At 52.8% G+C, this 25555-nt stretch overlaps 9 protein-coding genes across 9 annotated transcripts; 2 read left to right on the top strand and 7 right to left on the bottom strand.

The window, feature by feature from the left end:
- Positions 1 to 395: 395 nt before the first annotated feature.
- Positions 396 to 950, top strand: J4E87_008821 (uncharacterized protein; the record flags this gene model as incomplete). Its single annotated transcript, XM_049380405.1, has 1 exon — positions 396 to 950. One exon carries the CDS (start codon positions 396 to 398, stop codon positions 948 to 950), a length of 555 nt encoding a protein of 184 aa, XP_049229902.1.
- A 629-nt stretch (positions 951 to 1579) lies between these two features.
- J4E87_008820 (uncharacterized protein) lies at positions 1580 to 2276 on the bottom strand (the record flags this gene model as incomplete). The annotated part of the gene is made up of 4 exons (XM_049380404.1): positions 1580 to 1608; positions 1667 to 1903; positions 1992 to 2152; positions 2272 to 2276. The coding sequence occupies 4 exons, from the start codon at positions 2274 to 2276 to the stop codon at positions 1580 to 1582; spliced, it is 432 nt and encodes a 143-aa protein (XP_049229901.1).
- A 681-nt stretch (positions 2277 to 2957) lies between these two features.
- J4E87_008819 (uncharacterized protein) lies at positions 2958 to 5286 on the bottom strand (the record flags this gene model as incomplete). Its single annotated transcript, XM_049380403.1, has 3 exons — positions 2958 to 3145; positions 3201 to 5075; positions 5136 to 5286. The coding sequence occupies 3 exons, from the start codon at positions 5284 to 5286 to the stop codon at positions 2958 to 2960; spliced, it is 2214 nt and encodes a 737-aa protein (XP_049229900.1).
- A 1294-nt stretch (positions 5287 to 6580) lies between these two features.
- Positions 6581 to 8158, bottom strand: J4E87_008818 (uncharacterized protein; the record flags this gene model as incomplete). Its single annotated transcript, XM_049380402.1, has 2 exons — positions 6581 to 6991; positions 7070 to 8158. The coding sequence occupies 2 exons, from the start codon at positions 8156 to 8158 to the stop codon at positions 6581 to 6583; spliced, it is 1500 nt and encodes a 499-aa protein (XP_049229899.1).
- Positions 8159 to 8799: 641 nt separating this feature from the next.
- On the bottom strand, positions 8800 to 11172 carry J4E87_008817 (uncharacterized protein; the record flags this gene model as incomplete). The annotated part of the gene is made up of 6 exons (XM_049380401.1): positions 8800 to 9476; positions 9524 to 9636; positions 9682 to 9946; positions 9994 to 10066; positions 10116 to 10913; positions 10963 to 11172. The coding sequence occupies 6 exons, from the start codon at positions 11170 to 11172 to the stop codon at positions 8800 to 8802; spliced, it is 2136 nt and encodes a 711-aa protein (XP_049229898.1).
- Positions 11173 to 12064: 892 nt separating this feature from the next.
- Positions 12065 to 16708, bottom strand: J4E87_008816 (uncharacterized protein; the record flags this gene model as incomplete). Its single annotated transcript, XM_049380400.1, has 5 exons — positions 12065 to 13189; positions 13238 to 15660; positions 15708 to 16221; positions 16271 to 16579; positions 16628 to 16708. The coding sequence occupies 5 exons, from the start codon at positions 16706 to 16708 to the stop codon at positions 12065 to 12067; spliced, it is 4452 nt and encodes a 1483-aa protein (XP_049229897.1).
- A 3830-nt stretch (positions 16709 to 20538) lies between these two features.
- CUTAB1 (Cutinase) lies at positions 20539 to 21301 on the top strand (the record flags this gene model as incomplete). Its single annotated transcript, XM_049380399.1, has 2 exons — positions 20539 to 21076; positions 21132 to 21301. The coding sequence occupies 2 exons, from the start codon at positions 20539 to 20541 to the stop codon at positions 21299 to 21301; spliced, it is 708 nt and encodes a 235-aa protein (XP_049229896.1).
- Positions 21302 to 21502: 201 nt separating this feature from the next.
- J4E87_008814 (uncharacterized protein) lies at positions 21503 to 22792 on the bottom strand (the record flags this gene model as incomplete). The annotated part of the gene is made up of 1 exon (XM_049380398.1): positions 21503 to 22792. The coding sequence occupies one exon, from the start codon at positions 22790 to 22792 to the stop codon at positions 21503 to 21505; it is 1290 nt and encodes a 429-aa protein (XP_049229895.1).
- Positions 22793 to 23075: 283 nt separating this feature from the next.
- J4E87_008813 (uncharacterized protein) lies at positions 23076 to 24965 on the bottom strand (the record flags this gene model as incomplete). The annotated part of the gene is made up of 3 exons (XM_049380397.1): positions 23076 to 23238; positions 23302 to 24877; positions 24920 to 24965. 3 exons carry the CDS (start codon positions 24963 to 24965, stop codon positions 23076 to 23078), a joined length of 1785 nt encoding a protein of 594 aa, XP_049229894.1.
- Between the last annotated feature and the right edge of the window lie 590 nt (positions 24966 to 25555).

The following is a 25555-nucleotide window of genomic DNA, read 5'->3' as shown; positions in this document are numbered from 1 at the left end:
ACGACGAGACAGGAAGGATCCCCACAGTCCCACCACGTACGCTTGTTTCTCAAGCGTAGGAACCAGCATCAGGGTTCGTCGTCGACCTTCCTTCGCTCCAGCTATAAGAGGGTCGGACCTCCGATTTTCTGCCCGTCTCAACTCCAATCGGACATAGCATATTCCACCACGTTCCACTTCGATTACATAGCGCGACTACCACATACGCCAGCCCGCGTTCTCGCTGTATCCATCCAACCACGGTTCCGTTGATCGGTACCGCGCATCATTTCTAGGCGACTATATAAAGGGTCTCGGCATCGCTTCTTGCTCACAAGCATAAATTCCCCGACACGCCTGTTCCAGGACCATCCACTACACCTTCCTCTCACACATCCACCCACACAACCTCCACGATGGATATCGCCACCACTTCACGCGCCTACTTCGCCATGCCTTCTCCCACTCCTGAGGAGAAGATCTCCCTCCAGGCCAGCAACACAGTCTACACATACCACTGCCTGTGCAATCATCTGCTACTCGCAACCACCACACCACTGCCCTCCTTACCCAAACGCCAACACACGCGCGATGCCGCACACATCATGCCGCTGCCTCCAGCGCCCACTTCCGGTCGCAACAAGAACGCGGCTTCGCAAGACCACTACGGCCTCCTCCTGTCCACCCGACAAGATCGCCAAGCTGAAATCATAACCAGCGACGAGGGCTTCGAGAAGCGTTATCTGCAGCGCTGCGGACGGTGCAATCTGGTTGTGGGCTACCAGCTAGACTGGCAACAGTTCTCCGTTGATCGGTCCGGCAGGCGCGAAGACTACGTCTTCCTTCTCCCGGGTGGCTTCGTCAAGACGAGCGACATGATCATGGGGAAGACGGCTACCGCACCCGCATCTGCATCCGCAGTGGGCGGCGCAGGGATGGGCACTGTCAATGTCACTCAGGTCAAGGCATAGGGCGGATCCGTCAGCCGTTGAGTCCTGGGGCTCCCCACCTTCCGCTACTCTTCCCCCTGGGGATTACGCACAGTGCTTCTCAACAGAATTTATGGAATCACGATTACGATTACCCTGACGAATCTGGGTCTCGGCGTTTATTGATTTCGGTTGCTTTTTCCATGTCGCTCGGAGTTTGGCCGCGTGGATCAGCGGGACGTTTTTATTTCCTCACCCTTCTCACATCTAGATACCCCATTGGTGAACGCGCAAGGCTTCTCATGCTACAGGAGGAAAGAAGCCTACATGTCTATAAGCACACAGCGTCCCTTATGGATCCAAAAACAGAGTTGCATTCCCTGTTTACAACAACTTCTCACTTGCACATGCGTGACTCGCATTACTCGACTTATTATCATATTGTCTGTGCATCTTGATTCGCTGCTCGCAGCTATCTGACTCCCATGCCCTGCAGCCCTACTGTGCAGATATCAAAGAAGTGTATATGTATCATGTTAAGACAGTTCCAACGCCGACGTAATCCGCATGCAAAAAACCGTGACCCGTTTCAGACATGCTCGCGTAAAATCCTAATGGAAGGGAAGAAGATGGTGCCGAAGAAACGAAACAAGGACGGCAGGAACCGTAGCCTAGTTCTCCGCAATCGTCTTGACGAACTCTGTAGCAAGGAGTTAGCCAATGTCACTCTCAGTGTATGTGGACACGTAGAGACTCACCCCTGTAGTCCACCTCGTTATTGCTAGCATCGATGGTGCTCTTGAACAGCTCATCGACCTCCTCCTCGCTCATCTTCTCGCCCAGGTTGGTCAGAATGTACTTGATCTGACCCTTGCCGACGAAGCCACTCCTATCTTTATCGAAGACCTGGAAGCCACGGATGTACTCTTCGATGTCAAAGGGTTCGCGGAAGCCGCCGGGGCGGTTGAGGATCTTGGAGAAGGTGTCGAAGTCGACTGCGCACAAGTGGTTAGCCCTGGAGTCCAGGTGCAGCGGGGGTGAGACGCCTGTGGAAGGCGAATCATGGCATGTGGAGATACGTACAGTCTGCACCAACACCACGCTCGAGGTCGGCAATCTCAGCCAGTGTAGGATTTTGGCCACATGCGCGGAGGAGGTCGCCCAGTGCGCCGCGGTCGACACGGCCGTTGCCGCGCTTGTCGAAGAGCTGGAAAGCTTCGCGGTAGTTTGTGGAGGCCTGGTTACTGTTATCCATTGCTCTTTGCGTCGTGTGTTGTCAAGTTGCTAGTAGCGGGGTTGTTGTTGTGGGTTGAAGCGTTCGGTCGATGTGTTGCTGCTGCCGGAGTGAAGGGGCTCTGTTGACACCATGTGCGACAAAGTGAAGCACGCGCGTTGTGCTGTTGCGGCCACTCGCCGCTGCCCATTTTCCGCTGGTCAGGGCAGGGACGACCTGGCCGCGGCCAACCAACGATAGCGTGGAAGCCACGAGTGATGCGGGGTCCGAGTTTCGGGGGGAAGGAACGTCGTTTACATACCATTGTGTATATAGGTGTATGTGCGAGTTACTTGGTGACAAGAAGGATATCTAGCAAGTCCAAAAACGGTGGTATAGGCGGTGTGAGGGTTCAATCTGGTGTTGAAGGGGCTGTTTGATGTAGCCTGAGCGGGGGCCGCAGGGTGCGTCGAGCGCAAAATACTGCCCGCCGCCAAGGGCGAAGCGTCGTCGTCTAAGCAACGAGCGGTGTACTAGGTGTCGATTTGATGTCCATGTTAGGCACAACAACAGATATAAGGTTTAGAGGATGACGAAAGTTCATCAGCAGAACTCTCTTTACTTGGATCCGACACGATCTGTATCCGGCCGTACCTGCGATAAGCAAGATTACATTTACATTGGCATTGGCAGATAACATACCTCATGCAGGCACTTTACCATCCTCATGCAAGATGTTCGCACGACGAACAGCAATACTGTTCGCAGTTCACGGGAGAAGACAGTTGCTTGTTGCATATCCAATCTTTTCGCATAGTCAAATCTATCGAATACCTCTAAAACTTCTCCATCAAGTTCTTCCTGACAGTCCACATGCGTGCCCTCTTTCCGTAGATGTACATGGGGATGCTGAACAACATGCATCCTAACTGAATGCCGCCAATCGCCAAAAATGTATCCTTGCTACCACTCGATTCAAGCCAATGCGGGAAGAAGAGGGAAAAGATGAAGCCGTGTAAAACGTCTGTCAAGGTGCGTTAGCATGTTTATGCTCAAAGTGATGTTGAGGAGCGACTTACTCTTCGAGAAATTGAGCGTAACAAGTGCCTCGCCTGCGTACATGCGGTAACTGTCCACAACGAAAGTAATCGATGTGGTACTAGCCAGCGAGCAACCGAAACTGATGACGCCAAAGAAGACGGTAGGGACAATCCAATTGTCCTTCTCTTCTGCACTCCAGCCGAAGCCCATAAGTCCAATAACAGTGCTAATCGCGATTGGCAACGCCATAAGAAGACGGAATTCCGGCTCGTATACACCATCGTTCTTGCGCGCCATGTAGCGTACTACAAGGTCGGAAACTCGACCTGCCACTGCCGTACCAAGAACGCCACCTATGAAAGGCGAGATGTAGACTAGACCCACTTGAAGCGGGGTGAAGTTATACGAGGTATCGCGGTAGATGTGGGCAACCGACTCAGAAAGCACAATCAGCCAACCAACAGCGAGAGCGTAGACAAGCGACGACCAAAGGACTGCGGGATAGGCGAATAGAATGAAGGGGCGGACCGCGACGCGAAGCCATTTGTCCTTGACAAGACGTCCGTTCCACGGTCTGAGCGACTGCCGGTACGACTTTGGTGGGGCATCACGGTAGTAGTCGGTGTAGTGGATGCTCAGCTGCTCCGAGATGTGATCCGCTGCAGCAGGATCCGACGGCGGGTGTCCGCTGTCCGCTCGAATATCCTGCTTCTCGGGGTCGGACCCCAGATTTGCCGGGAGCTGGCCAAAGTAGTCGTGTCTTGGGTCCTCGCCCGGGGTAGAATGAATACTCATCGGGGAGCGAGGAGTTGGCGGAACACTTGCATGGCGTACAGTCTCGTCAGCCATATCTACGTGGCCAGTCTTTTCATCGGGATCCGGCTCTGCAAATCCAACATGGGCATTCTTATGGCGTTTGGCAGGCTGCTCGTGAGGTCCCGCCAGAGGCGATGCTGGCAAGGGCGTCGCTGGCATTGACGATACGTGCTGCGCTTGTCCATCTGTGGCCTTCTTGTGATGAAGATTTGGCAAGTGGAAATGTCCATGGTGTTTTCCTGGACTCTTACTGCGGGCGCGAGTGTGTCGCTTGGCTGGCTTAGGTGCTCGGTCCCAGAATGTTTCGGGCACGAAGAAGAAGATGAGGAAGAAGCAGAACCCGACAACAATGGCGGTAATCCAGAAAACCCATCGCCATCCGAGCGTTTGCACGATGACGGCGCTGACCAAGGGGATCAGGTTCTTTCCGCCGAGCAAAAGTAGTGTGTAGATACCCAGGCGATACGCTCTTTCGTGGAGGAAGAAAATCTCGGCAATGGTAGCACTGGGCAAACACTCGACCGGAGAAACGGCAAAGCCTTGGACAATACGAGCCACCACCAGTGAGGCGTAGTTCGGCGACACGGCGCACCATATCGAGGAAATGGTGAACAGTATGATTGCGCCCAGGTAGACGGGTCGCTTGCCAAACAAGATGGCAGTAGGTGATGCAACGACGCTGCCGAGACCAAGTCCCAACATGTACAGGCCTGTAGTCAAGGCCACCTGGGGAATCGTCACGTCGTATGTATCAGCTACATCGTTGAAGCCAGCAGCCAACAGCGGCGTCATGCCTCCTCCGACCATACAGTAGAAGCCGAGCGATATGAGAGCGAGGTCGCGTCGCACCTGAGCCCAGTTGAGCGGGTCATTTGCTGAATCCTCGGGCTGAGGGTCCAGAATGAAGCGGCCGTCCTTTGTACGCTTCTTCTCGGGCCGCCGCGAACGGGACGACTGGCGGGAGCCATGCGAGGCAGTTCGCAGGGGCTGGGGGCGCTGTGTGGTGGGTAGCGACGAGGCGGATGTGCGTGCGTGGGCGTGTTGCAGTCCTAGCGGCTCGTTGCGGTTGTGCGTCTTGGACAGAAGGATAACGGAGCCTGTGAAGAGGGTATTAATTGTTTGTTCGTGTATCGATCATAGTGCAGGAACGTCCTTACCAGGCACTTCGTCCGTCTGTGGGTCGCTCAGGATCCCCAGATTCCACTTGGGCCGTGGGGTATCCTTCTCTTGTGTGGTGGATGTGGCAGTCGAACTCTCAGCACCCGCCTCCGCTGGTTGCGGCTTCCGCCAGGGAGTGAAGTTGACCATGCCGTCTGCCCTTGGAAAGGATACTCACAAACAGAGCAAGAGGGGTGTTGGAGAGGCAGCGAGGTCTATATCACACGCCGCAGCCTGTAATCGATACCAAGCCTCTGATGACTAGTCTGTTCAGCGCAAGACTCACGAGGACCCTCTCTCCACACCAACACCCTGAGTCTCCACGACGCTGCAGATGCACGATAAGGACAGGTGACGGGATGTGGAGTCTCCATATCCACGTTGGGGAGGCAGCACAAACATGTGCTTACTACGAACAATGCGCGTGCTCAGGAAGGAGGGTTATCGCTGGCCCGCGGTCGTGCATATCGCGGCTACCAATGCTAGCGTCGCGGCCATGACGTACAGCCAAGGTCCATGTGACTTGGGACGCTTCCCGCAGCCTGCGTTATTGGCTGCCTTGACCTTCACCGCCAACATCGTTAGACGTGCTCAGACGTGCTCAGACATGCTCCAGACATGGTTCTCGTTGCAACACCTCAGCCACAGCCAAACTGCACGCGATACTTGCCGCCTCCGCCGTTTCCGCCACGCTACTTTTAGGAAACGCGTGGTTGCAACATGTGCTTCGTTAGCCTCTGCAGCCTTTGTCTAGGAAATGAAATCTGACCGCAAACGTTGCCGCCCGACAATCGCATTGGAAACTAGCAATATTGGCGATCACGAGGCGATCACGTCTGTGTGCCAGCGAGCAGCATGTCGGCCGGCCATACCGCGGCTCCGCAGGTTTCGGCCAAATGAACCGGGTCGATCAAAAATGCCTGACTGCTCACCACCACGGCATCTCGATATTTCCATCCACTGGTACGATGATGACGATTCGTGGCCTGACACGTACAGATGCCCAACGTCCGACATAAGCACCGCATCGCACATCGCAGTATTATCGGACAAGGAGACGCGTCGATCACGACTATCTTGACATGTTTTGGAATCAAGATCGAAAAACTGTCCTTTGATCGTTCTTCTGATCTCTCCGGCCCAGCAATGGAGTCTCAAAGACAAGAGCACATCGACCGCTTCCGGCGGCTCTCAGATTAGGATACTAAGGGTCTACAGTGACTTGTTGTCGACGACACCCACTTGTGTATAGGTTTCAGGTTTCGCTCAAAGGCGTACTCTAGCTCTATGCATGTCCCCGCAGAAAAGTCCATCACAAGCGCTGGGCGCCAAATATTTACCAGCTTTCGCCTGGGAGCTTTGATAAAGATTGTCATGTTCAGATCAATGGAATGATGATAGCTTCAAAGCATGGCAGAATATGTCATGTTGCAAGCATCCACGCCTACATGCTATCCTCTCTCCATCTACTCCTAACCTTCTGCCAGCCCTCCATCTCTCCCTTTCCACCCCTCTTTTCAAGGCCCAGTCCGCGTTCAACCCATTCTTGACTCCCCATCTCACTTAATCTCGACAACGCTCTCGCGAATGCAAACCTTTCTTCATCGCCAGAGAAGATACTGCTGTTCTTCAACATATCCATGTTCATACCAAGGTCGTCCATGAGATTGCGCATTACGTCCGAGATGGCTTCGTGGTCGTCCGCTTGCGCAGACTTGGCAGGCGGCTTTGATGAAGAAGAGGCTGTGGTAGGAAGTTTCCCAGCCTTTTGTGTAGCGGTTACCGCGTCGTTGAGTTCGGCTTGGTCGAGGAAGAGGGACGTTAGTGGAACGGCTGTAGTCATTACTAGCTTGGCCTGGGTTTACGTTAGCATGGTATACTCCAATCACAAGCCTTTTGCTATAGGGTCTTGTGCTACCAGCATCTCGCTTACCCTTGATTCGTACACGGCATCTATAAAGGTGATGAATCTCCGCGCCAAGTCTCTTGACCTGTGGTTCATTCCAGGCACCCCTGTAATGATAAACGCCTCATATTGTCTCGTGAGTTCGAGGTAATCGGCTGCTCCCGTAGCGCGTCCGATGATGTCGTCAAAACTAAATACGGCGCACTTCCCACTGGCCTTCGGCACGCGGACCTCTCTTCCCCATACTTCATGGATTGCGGGGTGTGGGGGGTCGTTTTCGAAATCGCCGAGGAAGCGGAACCATCTCTCTACATGGGTTTGTGCGGAGGCATCTAGAGGATGGTGGTATACACCGCTTGGTGGCCGTGGAATCTTCCTGTAATCTGTCGAAGAATCCAGGTTCAGGACTGTAAGCCTCGTTTTGAGAAGGTTTATGCAGGGCACGAAACTCTCCCTTTGTATTCCGTTCTTGTAGAGGTCGTTCGGGTGTCTGTTACTCGTCGTGACAATGACGGTTCCGTGGGCCATCAAGCTCTCTATCAGTCGTCTTAGGATCATGGCGTCGGCAACGTCCGTACACTGGAACTCGTCGAAACAGAGGACAGAGGAGCGCTCTGCTATACCCGCTGCTACAAAGGGTATACTGTCAATATCATTCCCATGCTGCATCTTCATCTTGTGCAAATCCTTGTGTACGCTCTGCATAAACGCGTGGAAATGTATCCTTGTCTTCCTCTTGATGTTCGGCGGCAGAGTGTCGTAGAACAGATCCATCATCATTGTCTTCCCACTGCCAACATCGCCAAACATGTACATGCCCTTTGGCAGCGAATCGGGTATAGGTGGTAGAGCCGACCCCGCGGAGTTGGACGACGTGAGGAAGGAGAAGAACGACTTCTTGGGCGGCTGTAGGGACTCGATCGTAGGTTGTTGAACGGGCGGTTGCGTGTAGGATTTCAGCATGTCATGAAGATCTTGCAGGTTCCTGATAATGTTGCGCTGGTGCTCGTCGTCTCGCAGTCGTCCGGACTCAACACGCGCATCGTACTCGGCCATGGGCCCATGGGTCTGTTCAGACTGGTCCGGCGCATCTAGGAAGATCAGCACTCGGTCCATGCAGTCGCTCTACTATTTACCGAACGTACACTCTTGCGCAGCCTGTGCGTATCCTCTGCGGCCCACCGGCGCAAAAGAAACTCTGCTCGAAGCATGCGCCAGCTTGTTCGTGCGTGCCAGAACAAGCCCTCGTGCATTGCCCGTCGCTCTCGAGTTCCTTGCGCAGTTCGTACATAGCGCTCTTCTGCTTTCGACAGCCAAATTCTGTCTGGCCGCGATGCTCCTCGGCGCCGGGCCAGCGCACCGCGAAAGGGTCCTCAACCCTCTCAGGGCCTCGGATGATGTCATTTTCGACATCTGGCGCACAGCCTAAAAGCTCGCGACGATGACAGTAAGGAAAGAAACAAGTGGGATCTATGGCATTGCGGAGAAGAAAGCTCAGCAAAAACGCCAGGCGACGGAGCTGAGCAGGGCTGTGGAGCGTCGAGCATGTGCGCGACCCACGACGGGTTGTTTAGGGTGGCGCGGGGAGTTTCTTCGCTGCACCCTCGGCTTCTGGCTTCCGGTATGGCTGAAGCTGCAGGGGTTTCGGCAACACTTTAGTAGCCGATATGGTACAGAGAAACTCTCGCACGTGTCTATACGCAGATACTCTTTCACACTCTTCATCATCATTAACATTACTACCGTCTGCATCATCATCATGACTCCTCTTCCGCAGCTACGCTCTCATATCTCCCTCCCTCACCCCCTCCGCCCCGCTGATACCTCATCTTTGGCACCTCATACAACCTCGTATAATCTACTCGCTCACCACCAAGCCTCGCATAACCACTTTCCTTCGTGCCAAACATTGGACTGGCATCGCACCAAAAATCCTTGCAATTCGTAACGATGCCACGTGAAAAGGGGTTCCCTCTCCTTTGCCGCCGTATTTGCTCTCCTTGACTTCCGTGAAGGGCGATGGTAAGGAATGTGTCGATTCCCAGGAGACGCTTCCACTGGTCCCAGATGGAGGCTTTGGGTTGAGGACGCCGGGGGATGTCGCCCGTATCTTGACCGGATCCAAACCCGTTCGTTGGTGCGCTGCCGGCACCGCCAGATACATCTTGACTGGTGTCGCCGGTCGTAACAAAGGAGTTGAGTGCATCTGCGGGTGTAGCGCCATGGAGATGACCGCGCATGCTCTCGTAGGTTGTGAGGTTCCGCGCAATCTGAAGCAGCTGGACACAGAGAAGCATGGTCACCCAAGTCAACTGGAAAGCTGCCCATATTGAGAGCACAATCGTGAAAGGATCTTTGTTGAGGACTTTGCAAAGTTCCGGTGAGATGACGGCGCATTTGGGGTAATCCGTGGGTGCGTCACGTATCTCCAAGTCTGCGCCAGTTAGCTTCATAGTGCAAACTCAGGGTGTGATGACCTACAAGCAAGTGCCAGCCTGATGAACATGACAATACCGAGCTCCAAAGACAGTACGTATAGAACAAAATGTCTGTGATTGTTGTTCGCCACACAATTGTTAACCCACGGACAATGACTGTCATAGTTAGTGCCACACTCACTGCCTACGTGGAACACTTACTGATCACTCTTCGCGACGCAACGCTCGCAGCGCTTGCAATGCTTACTGCGCAACGGTTTCCGCACCATACAATTCACACAGAAATGGTGTTCATCGAACTGTCGTAGCTCCATGAGCTCATCAATAACCGCTTTGGATGCACTTCTGCTCGCCGACTTGGGCACGAAGCCGGGATCAGTGGTCATAGTGAAGAAGTAAAAATAGGCCGTAGATGCGTAAAACGCCGCAAATAGGAAGTTAAGAAGAAAGTTCGTTCGTATCGTCCCTCGTTTGTGTTAGCGAGATATCTGTGTGTAAGATAAGATGGCTTACACGGTAATACAGTCGTTGCCCACCGTGCACCGACCCAGAAAAGCGTGCCAGCGAAGATACCGGCTAGGAAAGGCTGGAAGCTCGTCAGCGACTAGGCGCATGTGTTTGAGCACTCGACTCACAGTATGATGTATGCTTCGCATGTTCGAGGGACCCCAGCGCAACAACCTTTGCGCTCCCCATTGCATAACGTACGCAACAATCACGGCCAATGGTATACCAAGAAACGCTGGCAGATGGCTGACAAGAGAAAGCGCAACGAACAGAATGGCAAAGGGCCAGAAGAAGATGAATCGGCTCAGGAACCACCTCGTGTCTTTCACTCCCGGGATGGGGAACTGCCGCGCGTTTCCATTCTTGTCGAAGCCAGCTTCCATGAGAGCGCGACGCCATTGCCGGGTGGTATTCATCTCCTGCGCCGTGACCTCTGGCGTCTTGCCGTCGTTGTTCTTGGCGAACCGGTCCGCTCCGTACTCGAGCAGCTTCTGTATCGATCCCTGACTGCCCTTGACAAGCGCCCAATGCAATGCCGTGAAGCCTTGGTCGTCCGTCGCATATACGTTGGCACCCCATCGGAGAAACAGGTCCACGCAAGACGGATAGCCCTTGTATGCCGCCCACATGAGCGGGGTGTGACTCTGCGGATCTGCGATATCCACGGGTATGTCTTGGTGTAGTAGCAGGACAATCTGGTACACATTGCCATCGAGGGTTGCGCTGTGCAGGAGATTGAAGCCCTGGTCGTCGGTGAGGAGCGGATCGGCGCCGTGGTCGAGGAGGAGATTGACGATGTAGTAGTTGCAGCGCTTTGCGGCCCAGAGCACGGGTGTCGCGACAGCATCGCCGCCCTTTGCGTTGATGGGCGCGCCGGCCTGGATGAGGAAGTGGCAGAGCGCGTAGTGATTGTTGATAGCCGCCCACTACTCATAGTCAGCCCCGAAACATGCTCCAATGCTCTGTGATACCCACATGTAGCGGCGTTATGCCCTGCTCGTCCTTGTATGTCGCATCGAACTTGCCGCCGTCGAAGAGTTTCTGTATAGCCGCAATCTCACCCAGTCGCGCCAGCTGCATGATGTCCTCCTCTACCGGGAGGCTGGGCTTATTGTCCGCCATGACCTCGAGTTCGTGGTCGCCTGGAGAGGTTGCATTGCTGTCCGACTGCGTGTTAGCAGCCATCTCGGGGGTCCGCGTGATGCTGTATGGTTGCGGAGCTGACGACACCTCCGGATCGTGGTAGGGCGGCTTCAGAGGCGCTGTAGCGATTCAAGATGGTTCGGGAGTCTGGAGGGGCTCTTCGGGTGTCACCGCATGCTGAATAATGGCGAATATCAAAGCCAACTGAGGTTTGCGAGGCTTTGCAGGCGCGGAACATGCGGCGTCTGCGATTTCCCAAATGCGACCAATGCGCTCATCCCACATCCCTGCCGACTAACGCAAATCGTGGCGGTGCCACGCAAGCCTCATGCCTGGACCCGGAATCCGGCTTCAGGAGCGACATTCATTTTTTGAACGTCCGCAATCAATGGTGCTTGCATGAGAGAGTACCGTGACATAAGAAGAATACAACGCTTGACCCATGCTATACACTCGATGTGCTTCTGACAGGTCGTGATATACACAAAAAGTCCTCGTTGCGACATCGCATCAGTAAGCAGCACAAGCAGCGTTGAAGACTGTCGGGCATCGTCAAGGACAGTCACGTTGCCGCAATCCACGCTTGGTCTGGAAGTTTCCTATTTGGGAACATCCGCAATTGGGCAGCTAGACCTGCAAACGGTCGTACGTTCACCTTCACCTCCATACTTGCATGAGTGATCACGCTAACCATATAGAGCGGGAGACCTCGGCCTAGATTTGCTGTCATCGACGGTATGTAATCACAACTGCCTAACGTAGTAACGTCGTAAAGAAGACGGAACGATAAGAAAGTCGTTGAATTGAAAAACAGCGACACGATACAAGTAGTCTATGTCAATAACTTTTCCTCTAATCGAGATTAGAACGCCAACCATAAACCGAACCTGATTGTAACAATCTCTGCAAGCCGGATTCATCTTCCCCTAAACCTCTACGCCAACATACCCTGGAACTCGCCGCCTTCCCTAAGCATGTCCTCGGCTTTGCCAGCCTTGACCAACTTGCCCTTTCCAAGCACGATACAATAGTCAGCCTCCTTGACTGCTTCCAGTCGATGCGCGATGGTGACTACTGTACTGCTCTTCATCTCCTCCCTAAGAACGCTCTGTATTCTTTGCGCGGTTTCGAAATCAATGCTGGCCGTCGCCTCGTCCATAATCAGTATTGGGCTTCTCCTCAACATGGCTCTAGCCAGACCAACAAGCTGCCGTTGGCCCTGTGAGAGACCCTTGCCACCACCTTCGATCGAGGTTGTAAGCGTCCAATTGTATTGATCCCCGCCGATCTTCTGCAACACAGATAGACAAGATGCATCGGAGTAAACAGATAACGGGTCCAGGTTCTTGCGCATGGTGCCGGGGAAGAGAACTGGTTCCTGCGCGAGGAAAGTGACGCGACTGCGAAGCGCCTGCTTGTCCACGGTGGAGATATCGATCCCATCAATCAAGATCCTGCCGTTTTCCGCAGCAATAGTGGCGAGGAGGGAGAGAGCCAAAGTAGACTTTCCAGAACCCGTTCGCCCAATTACCGCGGTGTTGGATCCCGCAGGGATCTTTAGAGTGATGTTTTGCAACGCAGGCTCGAGGTTCTCTGCGTATCGAATGGTCACATCATCGAACTCGATGTCGCCACTATAGGTAGGCCAGTGTGCGGGTGGCTGAACAACACCGGGTGCTTCCGTCTCAATATCAAGGAGCTCAACGACACGCTCGACGCTGGTGAAGTCCATCTCCAGCGTTCCGTATATCCTGCACATATACTCCGTATGTATGACGAATTTGCCAGCGGTAATCAACACAAATGCGGTAAGACCGGGACTGATGTGTGTGTAGACAGCGATGAGTGTCATAACGAGCGTAGCGCTAGCCGACATGACGCTGAAACGAAGCGCAAGCCATGCTTGAAGTGACCAGTAGAAGTGATCATTCTTCTGAAAGTTGTCGACCACCTCGATGACACGGGTCTGGAATCGTTGTTGCGCGCTGAAAGCTCTCACAGTTGTCAGGCCTTCCAAAAGTGCGCCAAAATTGCTCATGAGTGGCGAGAGTGATACCATCTAGTCCTAGTTAGTAGGGGACATGTTGATTGAGGCCGAGTGACTTACTTCGAGCCGCCTCAGGCTTTGCGACGTTGGTAGAAAACGGAAGAAATAATAGACGAATCCGCAGCTAAGCACCAAACCGAAAGCTAGGAATGCTGGTGTCGAAGACAAGATTATAATGACAGCACTCGTCCAGCCTATGATCTGCCATGCGAAGACGATGAAGGCAGTGCTCAGATCGCCATCGATGGTGTTCATGTCACTTGTCAATCGGTTCATCAGTCGTCCCACTGGCGTTACGTCGTAAAATCGGAATGTCGCATGTGCAACGCGTTCAATGGTCTCTCTGAAGATGGTCTTGGCGGCATGGTAGCCTACGCCAAACATGATGAGGTTCGTGAACCAGAAAAGTATGGCAGTTGCGGAGACAAATCCGAAGAAAGTCCAGAGCCATGGAACCACGTCGTCTGCGGCTGGAGGCAGGAAGTCGAAGATACCCTTGTGATCATCCTCGTTGTAACTCTCTGCCCACGACTTAATGAACCATGTCTGCGCAACATCCAGCACACGGAAGAGGGCCATGACGATAATGGCAACAGACCACCATCGCAGCGTACCTGCTCTAATGTAGCGCCAGTATACACTCCACTTGACGCCACCTTTCTCACGATGTTCATCTTCGATAAACTTGTCGGGTACAGCCGCTGCTTGCTCTTCTTCTCGCTTCTTGGCGTCTTCCTCTGACTCAGTATCATTGGTCTGGGTGCGCTTTAGGGCATTCGCGTCTTCAACTTGGCTTGGCTCGTGAAGAGTCGCTCTGCCCTGTTCTAAATGGACCCATTGCTTCGCGATACCGTGGCAAAGTTCTGTTCGATGTGTGACAAGAACAGTCGTTCTGCCATCGAGTAATGGCCCAGCTAGTAGTTTGCCAACGATGAATTCGGCTGTCTGGTGGTCAAGGGCGGATAGCGGATCGTCAAGAAGAAGTACCTTCGCGCGACTGTATACAGCTCGCGCCAATGCTACACGAGCCTTCTGACCACCAGACAAGCCAATGCCGTTTTCGCCAATGTTCGACAGATCTCCGTGCTTGAGCTCTGCCATATCAGGTAATAAGGCACACGCTTCCAGAGTCTGCTTGTAGCGACCCTCTTCGTAAGGGTAGGAGAAAAGTATGTTATCGCGAATACTCATGCTCTGGAGCCATGGCGTTTGTGCGCAATATGCTACTACCTGATCAGGCCGCACCAGCTCACCAGCTGTGATGTCAAGCTCGCCAAGTAAGGCTTGTAGCAACGCCGTCTTACCGGCAGCGACTTCTCCGTATATCACGGTCAGTCCTGGGGGGAAAGAGAACGTGATATCCTGGAGGACATCGTGGTCAACCCCAGGCCACGCGAAAGATGCATTGTGAAGGCCGAGGTCAGCAGACCCTTCTGGTACTACATCCGTCTCTTCTTTGTCTGGCTCGGCCATGAACTCTTCAATGCGACCCATCGCAACGTATGCATTGAGCACGGTAGTGACGAGTTGCGGAAGCGCCCTGAGGTACGACTCTAATAGATTGAATAGATCGAAAGCAGGGAAGATCAAATCAACGCGTAACTGCTGACCGGCTAATTTAGTAAAAGCGTAGAAGGCAACCGCAGGGAATAGTCCCGATCCGAAGCGGAGAATGAAGGAGAGCGATGTCGAGAAGATGATGTTGACCACACGAAGATGCAGCTCTTTTTGACGAGACTCAAGGATTCCCTCCAACCATGCGCCTTGCCAGCCGTACCAGCGCAGATGGCGGATGGACTCTATGAACTGACTTGTACGTTGCAGTTTCTCGTCGGTCGCAATTCTGCGCTTTTTCTCGAAATAGACCTGAAAGCGGGCGATCACGATGTTAAGGAGCTGAGAAGCACCCAGTGCCAAAACACCAAGTAGGCACGCCCAACCTAACATTCGCCATATTAGTATGGTTGCGAATATGGCACCTGCAGGCTTAGTGATGATATCAGAAAACTCCCAGAAGCGCTGTGCTACCTCATAAGCGTCGTTTCGCATCAAATTGAGGATCTTGCCCATCGATGCAGCCTGGTTTTCGTCTTTGACCTGTGTCTTGATGTTCTTTGTGAACATAGATCGGACAGAAGTGACCACACGTTGTAGCCAGCTTCCGCTTGCTGCCTTGCTCGTGCTGTCAAGACTGCTACCCGCCTCGTCTGCTTCAGAGTTACTGTGGCCATTCGTCTGATCTTCCTTGACGTCTTGTTTGGCCCCCAGAATTTTACGATGCAGAGTCTTCTCGTAAAGCATGGTGATGAGCTCGCCTCTGCATCTCTCGTATGACCGCCTCTGATGCCACAGATTGAAGATGTTAAGCTGGGCAGATGCTAGTCTCAAGACGAGAATGATACAGGCGTAGGTGATCGTAGCACTGCTGTTCTTATCTTCCATGGATGCGAGGACCCGCTGCAAAAGCACAGGGGTGAGTAGAGCTGCTAATGTCAAATTCGTCTCAAGCGACATAGGGTACGTCACTTACTTGCGCACATCCGAACAACGTTGAGGACAGTCGTAAAAACCAAGTCCATGCCGTTTGCAAAGAAGACTCGTTTTGTCACCGAACCCTGTAGTTTTCGGAATGCCTCGTGCAGCCGCGCGTGCTTGAATTCCCAGCCAAGATCCCATATATCCTCGTCTTCCATCTGACGTGTCACGCCTTTTTTGATCAATGGTTCCATCCATGACACTGTCATGTACTGCCAAGGAGTCAAGTTATCCTCGGGAGTCCTAAGTTGCACCGTGGGAGTGGCAAAAGCTGGGCTAATATCTTTCCTAGGTAGCCTTGGGTCCCGGAGAGGCATATTGAGAACCAGAACGATGCCTAGTGCAGCCGCTACGGGTGCGACGGTCCAAGGAACATCTTTAGCTAGGAGTGGGCTCTCCTTGTGGATTAGTGTGACCAGCTGTTCGAGTAGAAGACTCGTGAAGAGAAGCAACAACGACAATGAAGCTTTTCTTGGACGCTTCACGATGACAATCGCTGCCACGATGGCCTGCAATACTTGTTAATCGACAATCGCAATCTCGTCACATTGTACGTACCCATGCGATGGCGGGATAAAACGCGGTCGATTGTCGGATGGGAAAGAAAGCACTCAGGATCTGGAATGTAAGTCCAACCGTAGCTAGGACTAGCAGGCCAAATGTGCTGCCCAGAGGCTGCGGTGTAGAGGATGTCTCCAATTCATCCGACTTGTCCTTTTCCTCGCGTACGAACGGCTTTGTCCATCCCGGCCAGTAGCCGTCCGCAACTTGCAGCGAGTATTTCAGCAGTACCAATGCTGCCAGTATGGCTGGTATTGTTGCTACGAATGGCAGAGCACATGGCGTGAATCGGGCTGCTTCCGTATTCTGGTGAGATCAGCAATATCCAGAAGAGGCGTAAGTGACCGTACTGACCCAAATGCGATGGCAGTGCGATATTGGTGGTGTGTCAGAAAATGTTGGAGCCGATGATAGTGGAATCTGGAAGGACGCCATGACATGCACCGTTTTCAGATGCCCGTCAGCACCTACTTGGACAACACTTCCTTCCACTTTAGCCCCAGCTGATGTAAACTTGGGTGAGCAGAGAATAGCATGTAGACGAGATCTTACGCAACTCCGCTAGGCATCAGTGAAAGGAAAGGGCCAGCATGCGAGTGTCGGTGAACATGTTCAAAGCCCTGAGGCGACATCTCGGAACGCGGACTAACGCCGGGAATACTAGCGCGCCCCACATTCCTTGTTCCCCAAGCCGGAGGAGCCATTGAGGTATCTGCACGCATCATAGTATCGCAGCACCACCTCCCTCTCCAGTCAGTGAGACCAGAGCTACACCTCATATGCAGTTTGCCAACCGACTGATGCATGCCGATCAAAGCATTGCGCCGTTGGCAGCTGCGCGAAGAGTATCAACGCGTCATCGCGCCAGAAAACAGTTGAGAACGCGGACATCGTCACCGGTCAAACTATAGTGGATGTACAACTTGATGACATCGCGCTGCTTGCCCGTACCCGACGCGTCTGCGCTAAGATGCCACAAAAGGGTACAAATTTCGGAAGTACCCAGAGATAGATGCGGTATGCGGCACGACTGCTTCCCAACGACCTTGGTGCTATTACCTTGCGTTTGTTGTTCCGGCTCGGCTTTGTGATCCCTCGCCAAAGAGCGCGTGATGACGCGCGAAACGTCGCTGCCTCCTGTCGCCCTCACAGCAAATTGCTTCTTCGTAGAAACCACCGCCACAGCCACAACACCGTAAACGTCTCGGGCGCATTCAGCCTCGAAAAATAGCGAATCATGGCCGTCGACTGCTGCTTCGCGGAAACATCGCTCCGTTGGCAGCAAGGCTACGAGCTTCCGACATCCGCAGCTTTGCGTACAGCAGGAGCGATTCTGATACCGCAGGCAGCCGCACTAGCTGTTCGTAGTAACTGTGGGATGGGCACAGCCGCTGTATCTGCACGTGGAATGCAGCGCGTGGGTAACAAGTGTCCCTGGGTCCGTACCAACGCGCCCATCACTGGTCTGCTGCACACAGCGATTCTTCGCGAGTCTTGCTATCGATGCTAACAAAAAGACCGAGATAGTGCTAGGAGCTAAGAGTGCTCATCGTGTTATTCTGCTCGGCCGCCGATGCAAGGCTGCTATGAAGCCTACGAAACAATCCAAGCATTCGGCACAGCAGTGACATTCAGCACCGCCACACGTATCTTCATGCGAACTCTGCAGTTGCTGGGGAAGTGATCCTACAACGCGTTGATAAATTCAGCGCATAGGTTTAAATGGCATCCAGCCCAGATTCCTCCCTCTGTACACATCGATCATCTACTCCGTCTTTCATCTATCAACCCTGCTTACAGACATGGTTCTCGATACCTCTTTCAGCAATTCTTCGGGTTACAAGCTACATGGCCTTGGGAAAGACTCGCAGCTAGAAACAAGACACATACCTACCAGTTCAAAAGTCAAGTCAATTCAACCTCCCACACCCAGACCGCGCTTCATGGATACCCAAAGCGACCCCACCCTGACCTCTACTGGTTCACCAATTCGCAAAGCCATCGCCAGATCGCAACGCCTGGCTGCGTCAACTACTCGGGACAAATCTTCCAGTCAGCCATCCCGAACAGTCTCTGACTCCATCGGACGCCCAAAACAAATCATCGATGACGTCGCACGAATTCATCATGACTGCATCCCACGTAAGCGTCCACGGCGTGATGGTAGTCAAGGTCTTGAAGTGGATGGGCTATCCACATCGGAAGTGCGGTATTCCTCATCACCCTCTCACGCCGAAGCGAATCAGCAACCTCATCAAGAGCACGATGGCTTCTCACCAGTCCTGACCCCAAAGACCGCCAGATCTACCCACGACAGCTTGTATGGAGAGCTGCTCAAGAATCCGACTCCTGGCGATCGGAAAGGGGTCATCTATGTTCTATGTGACCCAAACAACAAATCCAGAGGTTACAAGATCGGAAAGACGAAACGAGCCTATAGAGACCGAATCATTGAGCACGAAAGAGCCTGTGGCTTCCTGCCCAGTGTGATTCACGTGTCAGATCACGAGATTGATCATTGTGGTCGCCTAGAGAAGCTTGTGCATATCGACCTGGAGAACTGCTGTGCACCATTCCATTGCGAACATCACGGGCGCGTCAGCGCGAACAAGGAGTCCAAAGCACACAAGGAATGGTTTCAGGTCACCGAAGAGATGGCAGTCAATACTGTAAAGAAATGGGAGAGATTCTTGCAACAGGAGAAGCCTTATAGCTGGGATAGGCAGCTGAAGATTATATGGAAATATCTTCTCGAGACTAGGGCAGCCGGACCTCTTGGCGTGCGTACATGGACACACGAGGCGCGACGAGAACACTGGGACAGAATACTTGCGCCTCCAACGACAACCGAGTACCTCCACGCCTATCGAGCACGCGTTCAAATGTCTTTGAACAGTCTTCGTCGCTTCGCGGTTTACGTATGGACATACGTATCGGAATTCTTCTGGCCATTGTGTACATTGATCTATGGCGTGACAACGTTGGCCGTATTTCAGAATCTGCTGACGTTCTATGCGTTCGTCTTCATCCTGGGATGCGCCAGCGCCAGGGTTCTGTCTTACGTACCACTGAGTCCTCCGAAGCGACGAACCAGAACGCCCAACAAGGTACATACGGCAGCTGCTTTGATGCAACATTAGCTTGTGGGTAGACGCGGGATATCCCACGCAGGCATGGTATTTTAGCCGTAATCCGATAACCTCCCTTTCTTTTTGGAAGAACTGCCTAAACTAAATCCTTCAACCCAGAGATGATCTGAGTATTGTTTGTATGCGTTGTATGCACGGTGTCCCTATGCGGAAGGTACCAATCCTTCATGCCGTTCTTCCCTTAGCCTACAGGAGCGAGGTAAACAACACCAAAACCTCCAACGCCTGTAAAGACGGCAAACGTCAGAATCGGGTATCTTGCCCCGACACCGTTCGCTTCAAATCATCTGGGGCCCTTAGCGCGCTCCCGTAGTGGATGTGCGGGGTATATTCCCGCGAAAGAGAGCTCCAGTGTATGTACCCCACATCACGAGCTTCCATCCCACTCAGGCCAGGACTTCATCGCATCCATGTAGATTCAACCGTGCCTCGGCTTCGATTCGCGAGCTTGACCTGAAAGTCCAATAGCGTCCAATGAACCTAGCAGCAAATCCTCGTCCGACTACCACGCGACCAGTTCATCCCACCATCAGCTCTATCCATGTCTCCCGTACATGCACGCCCAGGATAACATCCCAGGCACCATCTCCTGGACCGAGGAAGCTCAGATTCAAACATGATGCCTACTGGTCAGATGTTCGAAGGTCAACGCCAAATACCAGATCTCGATCTCGGAGACAAAGGACTACCAGGTGTCACAATACTTCGGACCACTGTTGCCGTTTCTGCTCTATTACCTCAAAGGCTCTGCATCTGCTCACTAGATCTCTTCAAGTCAAGGTCTTGCCTATGGGGGTAAGAGCAGAAACGCCAAGTGTATCTCGAATTGTTGTGACACCTGGTAGGACGGTCACAGCCCTCTTTTGGGGAGTTCACGTCCGTCAACCACTACTCGAGATGCATTACAAGATTCTAGGCAGTCTCAATACCGAGGTAGGCGCGAAGGATGTGGATTTGCAACCAGTATCTTGGACATGCTGAGAGGAACATAAAGGGAAGGAGGGAACCCTTATCGGAAGGACCACAGCACAGTCAAGCAGCCAACTTCCAGCTTCCCTCTACTTCTTCTCTCTTCAGAGCCACCAGGCATTGCCCATCGTTACTACAATCGTCAACATGAAGTCCATCACCATTCTTTCTCTTTTTGCTTCCCTCGTTCTTTCTTCCCCAATCGCTGTACCCGCCTCTGCGCCGGCGGATGCGCCCCAGCCCATTACACTCGAAGCTCGCCAGTCAAGCGCTACTCGTAATGAGCTGGAGAGCGGCAGCAGCGCTGCTTGCCCAAGAACCATCTTCATCTTTGCAAGAGGCAGCACTGAAGCTGGCAACATGGGCGCCTTAGTTGGTCCTTTCACAGCCAGCGCTCTCGAAAGCGCATATGGAGCATCCACTACCTGGATCCAGGGTGTAGGCGGCCCATACACTGCTGGTATCGCAGAGAACACGCTTCCAGCCGGTACTTCTCAAGCCGCCATCCGCGAAGCTCAACGTCTCTTCAACCTTGCTGCGAGCAAGTGCCCCAACACGCCTATCACTGCAGGTGGCTACTCTCAAGGCGCTGCCGTCATGTCGAACGCTATTACCGGTCTGAGTGCTGCTGTACAGAACCAGATCAAGGGCGTAGTGCTGTTTGGCTACACCAAGAACCTTCAAAGTAAGCTCTTTCCTTCTCTTAACATCCTATACAACAGTCTCTAACAACGTCCCAGATGGCGGAAGAATCCCCGGCTTCCCAACCAGCAAGACTAGGGTCTACTGCGAGACTGGCGACTTGGTCTGCACTGGAACACTCATCATCACCCCTGCGCATCTCCTATACTCGGATGAGGCTGCTGTACAGGCACCAATCTTCTTGAGGGCTCAAATTGCTTCCGCATAGGTGGCTACGAGAGAGGCTTTGATGCGAAGATGAAACTTTGTATCTTATCAGCCAGGCTGCGTTTTCGGTATTGGCATATGCTTAGTCACTCCACTTCAAGTGCACATTCTTTACAGTAAATAAATGATTAATCAACCTGAACATTTTGAAAGAAACCGAGTTAGTATTTTGCGATACGCGCTGCCAAATGCGATTTGCTATCTAGTAACCACTTGGTACTAAACTATTAGCCCACTCTTCCACATCCGAAAATTGATCCTCGACGTCGTCAGGTATGCCATTTCCATTCGCATCCGCCCACTGTTCTCCACCGTCGATAGTTCCAGGCCCAGCCATGGGGCTAGCATTCTCGTCACTGATCAGCTCACCCGTCTTCCCGTAGCTCTTCAATTCCTCAATGAGTCGTGTGTCAACAACATCGCGCACTTTACTCGCACCGACAGAAGTCTCGGCGAGCTTCAGCGCATCTTCCGCCGATAGAGTCTTTTCGGGCGCTGGGAACGGAAACTTGGTTGTCTGGATAACCATGCCCCCGTAGTTGCTGGAGGACACACCTAGCTCCGTTCCGTCCAACGTGCCATCGCGGTTAGAGTCGTAGAAGTTGCCTTCGACATAGCCCTTGAAGTTCTCATTCCCGCGCGTAAAGGCCGTAACGCTGGTACTGGGACCGCTAATGAAGTAATTCCCAACGATATTCGCCTCGCTCGCTGCACTCGAATCTCCGGCGATGTATCCTCCACCTCCACCCCAGTTGTAGACCACGTTATTGGTGAAGTCATTGGTGCCCTTGACCTTCGGGTTTCGCGTTTTGTTGTCAATGTATAAGTTGCGGAACAGGCTGATACCATTCCCGAGATTCGTTTGCATCAGCCCACCACACGAGTGTGTTTGCAGGCCTTGCCCGATGATACTGTTTTGAATGGTGATGTTGCCGACGTCGTTGCCGGAGATCGAAAAAGTCTCGTCGCGACCCCAGGAGACGGAGACGTGGTCGAAAATCATGTTGCTCCCCTCTGCGATCGTTATACCGTCTTTTCCGCTAGCTCCTCCTTTTCCCATTCTGATGCGCAAATACCGGACGATCGCATCGTCGGCATTGCTGAAACTCCACCCATTTCCGTAAACTGTGATACCATCGCCTGGTGCTGTTTGCCCAAGGATAGACACGCGTTTGGCCACGACCATGCGCTCTTTAATCTTGATCAAACCACCTAGCGAGAACACGACTATGCGGTCGCTCTGGGAAACGCCCTCGCGGAGAGACCCTTCACCGCTATCATTGAGGTTTGTAACAACATAGACAGTGCCACCACGACCGCCGACAGCGTTTCGCCCAAAGCCTTCTGCGCCCGGGAAAGCGAGGGCGGCGACGGAGGATATTAGCAGGGGCAGAACAGTGCAAAAGATCATCTTCAAGGCGAAGAACACGGGGTAGGAAGAATGTCGGAGACTGAAGGAAAAGAGATGTAATGTGAAAGCTCCATGCGGCATGCGCAGAGGCGGCGAGATCAGCTAGCTAGTCCGTAGCGCGCTGCTGGTGAATGACACCTTGGATTACTCTCTTCATTTACCCCAGACGTTGTGATCGACAGGGTACCTAAAAGATAGTCCGCCAATCACAGCGGGGATGTGTTCGGACGGTAGGGAAGCATGGCACACAGCAAAACCAATGAGTGCAGGTCTTGTGATGTGGAATTGTTGAATGCGCAGCTCGTACGGGCACGTACTTCGGGTTCTCGGTGTATTAAGCCCCATGGGTATATTTCTGCTTTCCCTAGTACATGCTAGACCCGGTTTTGACACTTTCGGTAATTATTCCAACTTTGGCAAGTTCAGCAACCAAATCCATGAGCATGTGGTCGCAACCTGCCGCAGCTACCATACCAATGGTAACGGGGAGCGTTTCGTTTCTCTCAGTAACCCTGCTGACATACGCCCTGCAATGGTAGAGGTACGAAGTCAGTATATGTCTTATATGCACTTCGTACAGTCAAGCTTACCTTGCGCCAATCGGTATTGTGTAGTCGGGTAGCGCAGCCAGAACTGACATCTGGTTGCCGGGTAGTCCAGCAGCAAATATACCACCTGGAGCGGCTGTATAGATATCGCGGTAGTCTTCCGTACCGGCACCCATAGGATACAGCACCAACGTTGACTCGCATGATGGCGTCAACGTCTCTCGAAACCATGTCTGGAATGTGTGCGTGCGCTCGATAGCAGTGGTATAGCTAGAGGTCGGCAAAGTTGCGGCCCGATTCCATCGCGCTCGTGTTTGCGGGTTCCAGTAGGGCGCTTTGCCAAACTTGGCAATATACTGCTCCCTAAAAGGTAGACCAAGGTCGCGGTACTGATCCACGTTGGTAATGTTGGAGTATGTAGAGCCGAGATAGGATGCTATGCCTTCAGAGATGTTCGCGTATGCATTGAAACTGGCGTTGGCGTTGAACGTTGTCAAATTGGCGTCAAGAAAAGTAGCTAGCTGTGAGATGAACGAATCAAATATAAGCATACTCGTGCTGTTGACTGTAGGCCAAAACAGATCAGGCAAGATGATGCGCTTAGGGTAGGATGTGTATTCCTTGGCTGGGTACCATTTCCTATGCACTGCTTGGAGGAGCTTCGCCGACCTAGCCAGTACGCCCGGCGTATCAAATATTGCTGAGATGGGCAAGATTCCCTTGAGTGGCAGTGAGGCGTTGGTGATACGCATGCCGAACAGGCCGTTTGCCATGGCCGGTAAGCGAACAGAGCCTCCAGTATCGGAGGCAGTTGCGATATCCATCCAGTTGTACGATGCAAGTCCAGCCCCAGAGCCGGCTGATGAACCCTGGGGATGCTGATAGCCGTCTCCTCTAGGGTTGAAGGGTGCCAGCTGATCCACGTAGTCGGCTGTTGGTCGTTCCCCAAGCGCAAACTGGGTAGTCTTTGTCTTTCCAATCACCACCGCACCCATGTCAATAAGCTTTTGTAAAGCTGCCGCGCTCTCGGGAGCCGGATCCACAAGGTCGCGGTAGCCTCTGTTTCCACCACTCGTACGGATACCCTTCAGGTCGTAGATATCCTTCACGCCCAGGCGTTTGCCCGATAACGGTTTATCTTCTGTGGGTGCTGGATAGTATAATCGTGACGGCACTGCGATACTAAGAGCTCCGTAGGCATCCGTCAACGCCAGACCTGTGACAGGAAGGAAAGTCCCATTCTGACCTTCAGTGACCGACTCCGCAAAAGCGAAGTTGTGATCCCAATACAATCGATAGACTCTGGTGATAGCCTTTGATGGGTGAAGTAGATATGGGCCGGATGCTACGCCGGCGTCCAACGCAGTGTAGATCATGCTGCACCCGATAGAGCCAAGATATGCATGTGCATTGTCTGAAAGACTGCTTGAACCGCCAAGCACTAGTGTATGGAGGAAAGATTCCGAGTATACATCGTCGTGCGATAGAAATGAGGATATCGTGAACTCCAGTAGCCCCGCGGTGACATTAGGGTCAGAAAAACTCAGATAAGTGATTGGCAAAGGCTCTACGTTGGCCCATGACTGGTCGCCAAAGCTAAGCGTCGCTGCGGTAAGATCTGGAGAATAATACGACGTAGATTTGAGTTGAAAAACCGTACTCGCTTTGACAAGAGCTGCAAGCGATAGGAACAGCGCGGCCTTCATGATGTGCGGCGCGCAGACTTCGTGGGGCAATACTCATGAGGCAACCTGCCAGCTTTATACCCATGCATCTTCGGCTCGGTATCGTGTTTTCTGGAACGCAAAGTGCGTATGTCCGTTACATGTCTATCGCGTCCTGACGGCGGGTGCAGAAGTGGGAGAGATGGAGGTTAGCGCGTCGATGATAATGCAGGCAAGACACTTGGCATGACGTCACGCGTGAGGAACGAGTCAGAATAGGCATCGTAGAGATAACGGTCAAGCAACATCCGCTAATTCACTGACAAATTGCCCGCCTGTAATGATAACACTTGCAGAATACCAAGGGTCGTTGTCTAGCTCACAGCGATTTCAGAACGAAGACTATTGGAGACGTGTCTACGGATGAACGATTGGCATAAAGGACCATCAGTTCGCAGTATCCTCTCAGCCTCTTGAGCGCTCCACGTCGGCTTAGGAAAAAGATAAACACCCTAGAGTCTACATTAAGATTAGGTTACCTACTTTGCATATTTTAATCTTGATGTAATTTGCAGACCTGGTCGGTTTGTTTCTTGCATGCAGTGACTCAATAGAAATAGTGGCCGTCGCGT

Source organism: Alternaria ethzedia (assembly GCF_023757985.1).
Source record: "Alternaria ethzedia strain BMP 0044 chromosome Unknown scaffold_29, whole genome shotgun sequence".
Taxonomy (NCBI): Eukaryota; Fungi; Ascomycota; class Dothideomycetes; order Pleosporales; family Pleosporaceae; genus Alternaria; species Alternaria ethzedia.
Note: the sequence above shows the minus strand (reverse complement) of the source record. Positions and strands in the feature narration are given on the sequence as shown.